Source organism: Oncorhynchus kisutch, linkage group LG20 (genome assembly GCF_002021735.2).
Source record: "Oncorhynchus kisutch isolate 150728-3 linkage group LG20, Okis_V2, whole genome shotgun sequence".
NCBI lineage: Eukaryota > Metazoa > Chordata > Actinopteri > Salmoniformes > Salmonidae > Oncorhynchus > Oncorhynchus kisutch.
This window is the reverse complement of record NC_034193.2, coordinates 22,069,514-22,082,730: the sequence shown is the minus strand read 5'-3', so window position 1 is coordinate 22,082,730 and position 13,217 is coordinate 22,069,514. Positions and strand designations below refer to the sequence as shown.

The 13,217-nt window shown below is 42.1% G+C and overlaps 1 protein-coding gene and 1 long non-coding RNA gene across 3 annotated transcripts in view; one reads left to right on the top strand and one right to left on the bottom strand.

Moving 5' to 3' along the window:
- Positions 1-1,415: 1,415 nt before the first annotated feature.
- The window catches only part of cluap1 (clusterin associated protein 1), a 29,131-nt gene continuing 17,329 nt past the window's right edge, over positions 1,416-13,217 (bottom strand). The window contains exons 6-13 of one of the 2 annotated variants that reach the window (XM_031799008.1): positions 10,079-10,174; positions 9,641-9,724; positions 9,405-9,538; positions 4,055-4,196; positions 3,268-3,340; positions 2,906-3,016; positions 2,583-2,647; positions 1,416-1,718 (exon numbers count right to left, since the gene is read on the bottom strand). In XM_031799008.1, coding sequence (XP_031654868.1) covers positions 1,539-1,718; positions 2,583-2,647; positions 2,906-3,016; positions 3,268-3,340; positions 4,055-4,196; positions 9,405-9,538; positions 9,641-9,724; positions 10,079-10,174 — 885 coding nt within the window. In that variant the 3' untranslated portion in view covers positions 1,416-1,538. The remainder of the gene's footprint in view (positions 1,719-2,582; positions 2,648-2,905; positions 3,017-3,267; positions 3,341-4,054; positions 4,197-9,404; positions 9,539-9,640; positions 9,725-10,078; positions 10,175-13,217) is intronic. The other variant, XM_020454229.2, reaches the window with a different exon arrangement.
- Positions 7,488-11,362, top strand: LOC116355400 (uncharacterized). The gene is made up of 2 exons (XR_004204421.1): positions 7,488-7,962; positions 10,085-11,362. It is a non-coding gene; the product is annotated as an uncharacterized LOC116355400 (long non-coding RNA).

Sequence of the window (13,217 nt, the reverse complement as noted above, 5' to 3'; positions counted from 1 at the left end):
ACATACTGGAAGATACAGTACTGTAGTGTGCAGTGACCCAGCAGGTAAAGATCTCACGAGATACAGGAAGTCACATATATTTAGCCTATAGTACTGTACTTGAATTGATATTGAGAGAAAGCTGATCACAACCCCCTGAAGATTGGTTCTATTACAGGCACAATGGGATATATAACATCTATATTTTATACTACAGCAAGCTTTAGTATTTCATGAAAAGATGAAGGCCCGGATTCAATTAGATTGAGCGTTAAGCTGCATAGCAGATGTTTTGATGACGTTGGAGGTGTAACTGCGTTATGAGCTGACACGTCGGTGAGCGGTGGCACACGTGTCACAAACCCACTCCCTTGTGATCCCTTCTATGTTTGAAGTTCAAAACAGCACTAGAAAGTACATCTTCTATCCATGTTAGAAATAATGACTCAAATGTCAAACCATTGATGTTGGGCTGATATAAATTTCTGTGTTAATTTGGATGGGGAGGGGATTTAAGCCGATCAGTCTAATTCTGTGTTTGAAGTTGTATGGGTGCATGGGATTTGTCGATTTATAGTCAGGTGTGGACGTGTGTTTTCGTTGCATCCAATGGCAGTGTCTGTGATAAGGTAACGCAATGAGCCTCTTGTGGATTTGATAGCTCGCAGTTCCCGACCCCGCCAAAACAATACTATGCTTTGTCAGCTATGGACCTTTTAAAGGCAATGTTTCCACGTTCATAGAGACCAACAATGGAAATACCTGCCCTCAAAGATGGAAATGGAAGCACTGTACTGTCTTTGATAGAAGGCAGGCGGGAAGAGGCTTTGACCAGGTGGGACCATTCTAGCCAATGAGAGTGCAGATACGCGTGTCCACCGGGCACCACTCTGATATAAAGTTTTTTTGTTTGTTGCCAAAATGCCACATGCATCCGCTCATGTCAGTGCAGTCGTAATAACCTAACCATTATGAAACGTCAATTCAAATACAAATAAGCCTCAAGTATAAAAATGATAAACAAACACTTTTGTAGACCAAATTGACCTGGTCTTCTTTTCACTGATCGGATTGAATCCAGGCTTTAATATTCAACAGGACTGTAATTTGTGCTAGTATATGCTTGAAACGTGGCACGTCAGGCTCTAGGTCAGGGCTGTCCAACCCTATTCCACCCACATGGGGCAGAGTACAGAGTGAAAAGGGCCGAATCAGCAGAGTGAAGGTGATTTGTCAAAATGAGTGGCTGTGGCTCCGGCTGCTGGCCAGCAGGAAGTCTCCAACGTTACGGCCCCGTGTGAGGAGAACTGAGGAGTGCTACTGTAGCTAGCTCTCCTCCTACCTGGCTCTACTGGCACTCATGCTGTTAAGATGATTCAGTCATTTACCACTGAGTGGTGGACCGTGGAGCTAGATAACACTCACAAACAGGAAGCTCAGATTGGACAGAGTGTTTATTATATGATTACATTATTAGGTTATATGGAATAAAGTGTTTTGTTTGTCCTCAGTGCTCACGAGCTGTAATACAGTGTGGGTGGATGTGTGTGTGTGTCAGCTTAAAAGTCGTTATCGCTCTCCTCTAATAGCTGGGGCCTCAAGGGTCCCCTGGAGGGACGGGATGGCTTGGGCGCCGGGACATCTAGACTGTCGTTGTCGTCCTCCAGGTCCTCATTCTCCTCCTCACCTTCCTCATCGTCATCATCATCCTCGTCCACGTCTATTTCGCTGTCCTCTGTCTGAAAGAGCAGACAGAGTTAGCTAACAAGGTTCGTACCTTAGGATGATAGTGCCTTAACACAACTACAAGCCAAAGTTTGATGGGTTCTAGGTTCGGGAAATTCTACACACATACAGGGTACATGGGGTAACGCTCAGCTAGTGCTAATACGACCACTTAGGGAAACATTTCCCTGTGCAGTGCAACCAAACTCTAAACTACTACCAATCAGATGTTGCCATCTAATGAGCTAGCCAATCAGATCTACTCATGTGATCTGCTCAGTTCACATCCATCATAGCTAGGGGCAGATGCCACAGACTAGATCCCATGGTCCCACACCAACCTTTCCTGTCCTCCGTGTGGGGGCGCGAGGAAATGAGTTGGACGCAACCGCTTTGGGCTTTTGAAATACGAATGGCGGAGAGAAAAGGAGGGAAATTAAGTGAAAAGGGGATAAAACAAGAGAAATATGAGATGATGAGGAACAGGATAAATAGAAAGAACAGATGGGAGAGAGAGAGAGAGTGATGGAGAAAGAAGAAGGCTCTGTGCATCTAGCCAGAGAAGTCTCCATACACAAATTCATGGGAGACAAACCGATCTCTAGACACTGGAGACAGATTACAAAGCGCTTTTGCCTCCCAGTCTCATTTCTATTGGACGTGCTGTCCTTTGGGGTGGCGTTACCTCGGAAGTGCTCTCTTGTCCTACTCTTCGTTTGCCTGCGGTAAAGCGGTCTCAGGCTGGCATTATCCTCTATTGACTGTAGTCATACCTCACTGGTAGGTATCACTTAATATGGAGTGAATGAGTTGAGTTTCTAAAAAAGGAGTGAATATATATATATATATATATTGGTGCTCGTCATCGTCATGGTTACCCCTTTACTGACCTCCTCGCTGTCTCCACCCTGCATGTTGCCGACGAGCCGCGCTCCGCCTCTCCCTGTTAGGATAGAGGTTTAAAGGTCAAGTGTGATATGAGGCAGCTGGGTCCCTGTGGGGACACGGGTGGGTGACTCTGGAACCTGGAGGTTTTTCTCTCCAGCCGAACTACAGTCTAACACACCAGATTCAAACGCTGTAGTTTAAATCAGGTGTGTTGGAGCAGGGCTGGAACGAAAGCCGCCATAGCACACGGTGGCCCTCCTGGCTGGACATTGCCTCAGGAAAAGGGGTAAATGCTAGAGTAGAGAGTTAGTACCTGTCATAGGGCCATTTCTGGTGGGACGGGGTTTAGAGGGTCTGCGATCCTCCATATCACTGTCTGAACCCTCGTCCTCAGGGATGTCCATATCGGAGTCCTCGTCTTTGGCTATAGAGATATACAACTACAGTATTACGGCCAAGGGCAGTATTTATTGATTAAAGCATGGCATTCAAAGAATATTACACGTGCAATGCAAGCATAATGAGTTTTACCTCTGAATAGGAATTGATTACTTTTCGAATTATTGCGTAAGACTGTGTTTGAGCATCAATTCGTGTGTGTATCATCAAGCGCGTGATGTTGATTGTGGTTTATTGAGTGTGTCATACAAGTGTGTGTTACTGAGCGCGTGTCACCTCCACTCCTCATCAGCCTCCTCTCCTCCTCCCTCAGTTTGTGCTGCATCATCCTAAGGGTGTTCTCAGTCTCCTGAGATAGAACAAAGAAAAAGAAGTCGATATAGCCTTTTGTACATCTGTCAATCACAATATATCAGCCAAGACCATGTTTTGAGGTAACAGCCAGTAGAATTCAGACCAGGGGTGTGTTCAGTGAGGTGATATAATAAGCTTCTACACAGCTTCTACACAGCTGTGGTTCCTGAGTTAATTCAGTAATTAACATCCCATCATGCTTAGGGTCATGTATAAAAATGCTAGGCAGGCCATTATTTTAACTACCATGGCTAATACACCCATTGGATGACAATGCCCCCATCCACAGGGCACGAGTGGTCACTGAATGGTTTGATGAGCATGAAAACGATGTAAACCATATGCCATGTCCGTCTCAGTCACCAGATCTCAACCCACTTGAACACTTTTGGGAGATTCAGGAGCAACGCCCGAGACAGCGTTTTCCACCACCAACAACAAAAACCAAACTATGTAATTTCATGTGGAAGAATGGTTTCGCATCCCTCCAATAGAGTTTCAGACACTTGTAGAATCTATGTCAAGGTGTATTAAAACTGTTCTGGCGGCTCGTGGTGGCCCAACACGCTATTAAAACACTTTATGTTGGCGTTTCCTTTATTCTGGCAGTTACCTGTATATTTGTGAACATTCCCGTAAAATCGCACTCTCTTGACATCTATGGTACCAACCAAATACAACCCTATGACTGAGGAGGACGCTCGCTCACCTCAAACCTATCCTGCTCCAGTCTATGGTAGTCCTCCAGCTGCTGCTCCAGGAAGCTCAGGTTACGGAACTTCTCCACGTAGGTCTCGTACTGCTTCTGCAGGTCCTCCTCAATCTTTTCATACTCATCCATGAATGCTGGCCTGGGAGAGGAACAGGTGTGTGAGTGTGAGTGAGAGAAAACTAGTGTTAAGCTGAAATGTTTGTGAGCTATTAATCAAGACATTGTCTTAGAAAAATAAATGTAATAAAACAAATATTTTAAAAAATCTGCAACTATTTCAAGAGTGTTGGGACTCTCACTTCTATAATATGGGATTTTTGTTTCTTGGCTTCTAGACTAGCACCCTGCTAGAATGTATTGATGTGCAAGAGAAAAGAGTTAGGCATGTAGATAAAAATGTGCTTACTGCTTAACTCATGAGCAAAGTTGATTCAATAATCTTTAAAGCATTGTACATGGTGTTCATTTCTAATAAAAATTGAAAAAAATAATAATTCTACCCCTTCCCAGGTATTTATGAACAAATATTGAGATACAGCATCAGGACAGTCTTGGAGCAAAAGTTAGCCTCTAGATGATAGTAACTTTAGTGCTGTACTGTAAGGGAAATCATGAGTCTTCAAATTGCGGTCAGCTCTGACCATTTTGTCTGACTTCTCTTTCCAGGCAGTATGGATATGGATGGAAAGTTCGTTATTCTGGACAGGAAGGTGGCCAACCTGCACTCCGCTGAGCATGACTTACTCTATGGCGCAGAGGCAGAGAATCCATGTCAGATGAGAATCCTCCATCACCTATTGGGGGGGGGGGGTTCTTTCTCTCCCGATCATCCAGCACCCCACTGTTCCAGGTGCCTCACTAACTGAGCTTCTAATAGACCTACAACAGAGGCAAGGAGGAATACCAGTACCCGAGGAATCCTGATGGCACTTCCCCACTACCCTCAAGACATTCAAATCCTGGGTAGTTTTCGAAAACAAGCTGGGTCTGAGTGGAACTGGGTTGTTGTGGAGAGCCGGTGTAGAGGCCGGCGGGTTGCTTCTCAGGTTTTCAACCAATGAGGGGAGAGGGTGGAGGATGGAGGCCAGTGCACAGACCAATGGAGGATCTCGGACTATGACTTGAAGACGACCTCCGACTGTTGGTGCTGTACACAGTCCCAGTCTAGAAAAAGGCTCCGGACTGCAGGGAGGACGAGGAGGGGGCAGAGAGGGCCCAGCAGAGGAAGAGGAAGAGAAAAGCTTCCAAGGGCAGCTTTGAGGACTCCGCCTCCTCCAGGAAGCACCCAATGTGATTGTAAAGAGCAAAGTGGGTGTGGTCAAATAGGCAAGCAAGCACTTGGCCTACCTGTTTAAAGATATTCTCCGGTACTTGTATATTCCGGTACTTGTATATTTTTTTTGCCTGTAGTTCTGAAATTAGCACCCACGAGCCAAAAGTGGTCCCCAAAAAGTGTGTGCTACGTCACAAATGTGCAGATATGTGCACCACGTCATTTCTCTCTCGCTGCTGTGTGTATGTCTTGCTAGCTGCCACTCAAATGGTGAGGGGCTGAAGCTTGTTGGCTGAAACTCAAATTGCTAGGTGGCTGGCCTACATGGGGGTAAATCTAGGGAAAATAGCGTCGCTCAGTCTCCAGAAAACAGTCACTTTCAAACTAAGGATTTCATGGCTAATTGAGGTAAAGCAGTAATTCGCTCATGGATTAAGCATGTATGAACTACACATTGACACATCCAGCCCAAACCGGGAGGTTTAAAAAATACTTCCTGGTCGCCAAAGTACCGGAGCATGTCTTTAAGATGCACTACAACAGCATCCAGGGATTCTCCAGTTAAACCGCTCCTCTGATGTATATTACCTTACATAAAACAACTGAAATGTATTTGTTGCAACTTTGCCAAGTGTGTGCTGTCCTTTTTTACTCAATTATTAGATTGTTTCTTGGGTTCGACAACCCTGCTATAATTGTTTTGTTTTTGATTGTGAGAACAGAGTTGAGCACATTCCATCTATATCTATGATGTTTTGGACACATCAAATGTCAGAGCATAATTTTTTTTTTTAAACACCTTAAACAACGTGCTATCATACTTCTTGCTGTCTGGATTTGCCTCCTACAATGTCTTTAAAACACCCACAACAGTAGAAATCAACTTTTTCGAGTTGAAAGATGATGGCAAGAGCTTACCCATGATTTTCCACAATGATTTAAGTCCATAAGTAATCGTTTTAGCCCAAGTATGATATATTTGGCCTTTGAAGTGACAAATCTGAACTGCCCACTTCATGCAAATCCGTGTGAATGATATGACACACACATCATTTTCAGGCTTACGTTTTGTTTAAGGGCTGGGTTTTATTTGAATGTTACCACCCACCGGTATGGCATTGTTTATTAAATCAGAAACAGCTGCAAATGAGATGAGACAAATAGCCGTGGGGCAAATTAAAATATTATTTTGCACCTCCACAAGTGTCTATCCAGATAATGAAAAAGCACCCGCGAAATACAATTTAAGGAACTTATAGTTCGTTACATGTCATTTGTGGTGTGCATGATCATGAGCAAAGTCAATGTAGCCTATCATTTCACTTCCCCTGCGAGAACCATGAGCACTGGCTGACTTGGCTTTGCTGTACTGCAATCTGCCAGCAGCCTATCTACCAAAAGTTGCATCGTGTTTATTATAAAATGTAGGGGGAAAAAAAACGTATAGCAGCTATCTTTCAATAGTTATCCATGTTACCGGAGCGTCATCTTATTTGTTCTAACTATTTAAAAAAAACTTGATAACCAGGGATTTTTCTGGATCAAAATGGGACGTAAGTGGTGCGAGGCCAATGGTGCGGGCGCCGACAGAAATTTTAGAGGCCTTCCTGTTGGCCGCAGTGACAAAATGTTGCTGCAATTCTACACATCTTGCCATGGAGCTGAGAGAAAAATGTGCAGTTTTAAAGCAAATTTCATGCAATTCTACACATTTGCCATGGCTTATGCGATCTTAGCAGTGTTTCCGCTGCAGTCATTTATCTGTGGCGCTGCGCAACAGCAAAGATATTGTCGCCATTCCCCAAAAATATCGAACATGAAAAAATAATTCTGCCGAGGAGCACTTTGAAGATGCTCGAACATTCCACATTTAATTTCCCGCTGCAAACAAAACATGTCATGAATAGAAAAAACTGACAACCCCATAGTATAATGGGTGATCTATTTAAGTATTTGGCTTGTTGTTGTGTGTTCTATGCAAGATAAATATTTATATCAATACGCATTCAAGTTACAATTGCCTTAGGAAACAGGCATTCGTATAAGCAGTCAAAGCACAACAATTATTGCAATCGCGAAAACAGCCGTTTTAATGATCTTTGTTTAAAAAAAGGGGGCGGTCCCAGTTTTCCATTCCTACTTCATTTATTTCTCAACTCCTAAATATGCGCGAACTACACCATTTTAAACCCGGGAGTTTTTAGCAGCAGCATGGTTAAGCACATTGCCTTAGCTGCAATTTGTTGAGTGCATAGGGGAGAGTGGGGCTAAATGGACGAAATTTTTGGGGACATAACATTTATCAAATAGATGCTAACTAGTTAAAATATCATATTTGGGATCTCGCTAATGATTAGCCCAATAGGGACGCATGCTTCGGATGTAACGATTCACCGATACTCATCGGTCCCCGACTCAAATGTTTACGTGTATCAGTCCGCGGACCCAAACAGCATGCGTTGGTCAGAAAATTGATTCAAAACATCAGTGACAACTGATGCGCCTTCTCCTTTAGTGTCAAACTGCATGTAACGGTGTTGATTCATTGATCTACAAGTCATTTTGCTTGCCGAACCACCCCAGGCAATATCAGTAGCCTACTCAAACCGCGCACTCTTCTCAGCTTCACGAGGTAGGCAACCTGTTCCTGATCTTGCGCGGCACCTTCAGCATTCAAACGCTAAAATGGCTTGCGTAATATTAGGCTTCATTGGTTGAGTGACAACCTATGAAATTTCTAGGTTATTGTTATCTACGCGCAGTTTAAAATTGTGTTTTACAAGAATGAAAGTAAACTACCGGAAACATCTGGCTATACATTATTTTAATTGTTCAGGTTCACCATCCGCAATAGTTTTGGTAGTTCTGCTTTAAATAATCAGTGTACTGTATATGGTCATTTTTAGATATACAGGGTAAAGTTGATCATCTTATAATGAGGACATAAATCACTTTGCGAGGTGCAATGCAAGGCCGAAGATAGTAAAAACCTCAAAACGGTGAAAACCATTTGATTTTGAGCTGGGGGTGAAATTTAAAATTGTGCTATATATATTAATTGCCCATGTGATAGCTCATTTGTAAACGATAAATATTGATACATTACTAGCGCAAACACTTAATCTGCAAAAATGACAAGTTAATTAGTGGGTGATGGTGATTTCAGAACCAAATGGGGGGACAAAAAAAAGATGGTAGTGGGGGTGGTAGATGCCTAGTTTCCCTTATGGCTCTGCTCAAGTGCCTACATAGGGCTCCCAAGTGGCGCAGCAGTCTAAGGCACTGGTGTCACTACAGAGACCCTGGTTCGAATCCAGGCTGTATCACACCCGGCCGTGATTGGGGTCCCATAGGGCGGCGCACAATTGGCCCAGCATCGTCCGGGTTTTGGCCGGTCTAGGCCGCCATTGCAGAAAATAATTTGTTCTTCACTGACTTCACTACATACACCATAAACACACACACATCATCTCAGATCCAGCTCATGAGCTCCATCATCAGCAGATTTTTTATTTAGAATAGAAAATTCATGTTTATGCAACAAATGTTAGTGCATCGAATCATATCAAACTTTTCTCGAATCAAACCGAATCATTTCAAACTAAAACGTATCCTTCCTGTATCGTATCGGAGCCCATGTATCTAGATACGTATCAAATCATCTTGAAAGGGAAAGATGCACATCCCTAGTAAATGAACATAGGCAACACAATGCTTCAGCCTATTTATTTATAGCCACTATGCTGCGTCAGTTGGGCTACAGGTTATAATGCTCAGTGCTAATAGCATACCTGATCATAGGGACCATGCATATAGCCTATGTTAAAATATGTTAAATTAATTTCATGGTCCAATATGTTAAAATAATTTGACCAATATGTTATCGGGCTCATTTCTCGAGGTGGAAATTATATTTTAGATGGTGTCAGCATAATTGTATTTTCATTCATTTTGGAGTACAATGTCCTTTTAAAAAGTCATCAGAACAGAGCTTCTCAGTCCTTCTAAATATATATATATATATATATATATTTTTTTAACACATAATTGCCACAGAAGTTTCTCCTAACTCACCGTACACTCTGTAGAGTCTGGAGTCTCTTCTGATTCCTCTCCAGCTCCTGTTTCTTCTTCTCCATTTTGGATTCCAGGCTGGTCTCATCTGAGGACACGTTGTTCAGCATGTCTTTGGTTTTATCCACGCTTTCCTGGACCACAGAGCAAGACATTAGCTAGAGTGGTTGCTATTGAGAGTGAATGCTGGTGGAACAGACATATGAGCCGTGTCTGTATCTCAAGACAACACACACCAAAACTTCCTTGATGGCTGCTCTGAGGGCCTTCTCTGTCTCATTGATCTCCAAGGGTCTGGAGATGGCAGCAGTTCTCATCTCCTATAATGAAAAAAGAGACAGGATTAACATGATAAGGTTCAACTCTCAAAGACAACATGTCATTATAATCTCTCAGATTCTGGTGAGGAATTGCATAGACATTCTTCCCCAAGGTTTGTGGGGTTCATACTTCTAAGTAGCCAGTGTGTGCCTGTCTGCAGCGTTCCAATGTCTTCTCAAATCTAGTGCCGTGTCAAATATTTTAAATGATACAGATGTCTTTGGTAACATCTCCACATATTAGGGGGGCTGTCAAACCGTCACCCACAGTCCCAGACATGCAGTCAAAATGTCTGATTGCTTTCCCCAGCCGTGGTGTGTTTCTGAGCCTGTGTGTGTGTTTGTTTCCTTCACCCTCAGGTCCACCTCCTTCCCCAGCAGGTCGTAAAGCGACGCTCCTTTAGACGTGATCTCCGAGGCCAGCTGTCTCGCTGCCTTCAGGTCTGCAATCTGGATCACAGACAAGAGAAGGAGAATTCAGAGGGAAAAGCCTGGAAAAGTACATTTGAAAACACTAACACGTAATACAGACAATAACATTGCTTGACGATAAGAGTTGTTTTCCTTTCCTTTTTTGTGTGCAATTTTCATGGTGGTGTCACCAGCCACATCATCAATAACTAAATATATTGTAATAGTGGGGAAAAACACCAAGGGCCCAGATTCACAAAACACTTCTTTACGCAAAAAACATAAGTAAAAGGAAAAAAAGTTCATAAGATAGTTCGTAAGTGTAATTCATCAACAATATCTTAAGATTTAATGATTTTCTTATGAACTTTTCAAACATCTTCTTACGAATGTTTGTTGCAAGGCAACCATTTTAGCTATCTAGCTAGCAATCATGTTAGCATATTTCGTACTGAAATTACTGTTCTAAAACATGTTCTTGGGTTTAAAATAATCAATAATGCAATGTATCGTTCTGCAACATAAGCATAAAGCGCCAGGTAAGTGTGGGGATATCCAACCCTTGTCATATGATGAAGCTGTAAAGTCTCAAAGTAACACTTTGCTTGTTTGCAATGTATGCCATTTAAACATAGTGCCAAACATTGGGATGCCGGACACAAGCAGGGATGATGAGTGCAATCTAGATGAGATTGTTGATGTGTCAGCAGTGGGCACAGAAAATGACATGTTTGACTGTTTCAATCGGAGAGGACTTCACTTTATTCATGTCAACACATGGAGCCTGCTGCCGAAATTAGAGGAATTAAAGCTCCTCGCTTCTAACACCTGGGCTGCAGTAGTTGCTGTGACTGAGACATGGCTCGACGGGTCAATTGAGGACAATGAGGTTGAGCTACCTGGTTATAGCATTCATAGAATTGACTGAAATGGTGGCGGCATGTGCGTTTTAATGATGTGCATTTTAATCCTCATTCAGATCTAAATGTCGTAATATAGTTGTTGGTGTGTGCTATTGGACTCCTAAGCAGAATCATTTCTATAATTACTTGAATCAAATTGCTGTGATCACAATGTATTTGCTGATAGAGAATATATTCTGCTTGGTGATTGTAATACAAATGTGCAGTTATCACCCAAGAAATGTACACTAGTAAATGCCCTGTATAACTGAAACAACTGATTATTGAGCCAACCCGGGTGTGTAGAAAGTAAGTCAACTTAGGTTTTGATTATTGTATCATCAGACCAAGAGAATGTCTGTCAGTCTTAAATATTGTTTTTAGGTATGGTAACCTACTGTACCTGTAAGAAATCCAAAATACTACTTGAGCCAGGTAATAACTACATGAAGGTACGGTCTATGAAACAATACTCAAAGGAACGTTTGTAGAAGTACTTGGAAAGTTGAATTGGTCTCTTGTACAAAACTGTGATATTGGATAAGGTCAAATCCAAACATAACATAGACACTATTAATTACAACTTACTCGTAAAGATTCGTAAACTGTGGACATTTTTAAAGGACATTGTCTCAAAAACTCTCCATAAAGGTCAAATCCTGTAGTGTTGGCCTGGATATTGATGATGTTTTATGCGATGACCAGACAAAGGCTGCAAATATATATTTTTTTACCACTATAGCCTCATCTCTGGTTAAGTTGTTACCGACCTGCTCTGGACACGATGGCCAGTCTTTCATTAACAACTTGAACCATAGTGTCTGTGTTATTTTGCCAATCGTAATCTTTCCTTTTCATTGGCCAGTCTGAGATATGGCTTGCTTTTTGCAACTCTGCCTAGAAGGCCAGCATCCCGGAGTCGCCTCTTCACTGTTGACGTTGAGACTGGTGTTTTGCGGGTACTATTTAATGAAGCTGATAGTTGAGGACTTGTGAGGTGTCTTTCTCAAACTAGACACAAATGTACTTGTCCTCTTGTGCAGTTGTGCACCGGGGCTCCCACTCCTCTTTCTATTCTGGTTAAAGCCAGTTTGCGCTGTGCTGTGAAAGGAGTAGTACACAGCATTGTACGAGATCTTCAGTTTCTTGGCAATTTCTCGCATGGAATAACCTTCATTTCTCAGAACAAGAATAGACTGATGAGTTTCAGAAGAAAGGTCTTTGTTTATTGCCATTTTGAGCCTGTAATCAAACTCACAAATGCTGATGCTCCAGATAATAAGCACAACCGTTTTCAGCTGTGCTAACATAATTGTAAAAAGGTTTTCTAATGATCAATAAGCCTTTTAAAATGATAAACTTGGATCAGCTAACACAACATGCCATTGGAACACAGGAGTGATAGTTGCTGATAAATGGGCCTCTGTACACCTATGGAGACATTCCATCAAAAAATCTGCCGTTTCCAGCTACAATAGTCATTAACAATATCTACACTGTATTTCTGATCAATTTGATGTTATTTTAAATGGACAAAAACATTTGCTTTTCTTTCAAAAACAAGGACATTTCTAAGTGACCCTAAACTTTGAACGGTAGTGTATATATTCTTATTCCTTTACTTTTGTGTATATTAGATAGTTGTTGTGGCAGGAAAGTGAGAAGGGGAGCTATACAGGTATGATCATGTTAGACCTGCTGAAAGATTTTGACACTGGACCATGATATTCTCCTGATGAAACTGAAATGCATGGGTCTAAATGATGTAGCAGTGAATTGGTTTTGGTCTTATCTGACCAGCAGAACCCAAGTACGTAATGTTGGTGATGTTCTGTCAGAGGCCAAAGAAATATCCTGTGGAGCACCGCAGGGATCAATTTTAGGGCCTCTCTTATTTCTTATATATGTTAATGATATGCCAGATACAGTAAAGTGCAAACTCCTGCTTTATGCTGATGACTCAGCCATACTGATATCAGTCAAGGATACGGTTTACATAGAGGAATTGCATTTTGTTAGAGATTGGTTGACTGAACAAAATGTCGCTACATTTGGGAAAAACTGAATACGTTTTTTTTTGGAACAAAACAGATTGTTTTGGGCTGACAAAATAAAATGTAAACTGTGCAGGCAAGGAGAATGAATCTAAACCAAGTGTAACTTATTTTGGTGTGTCCCTA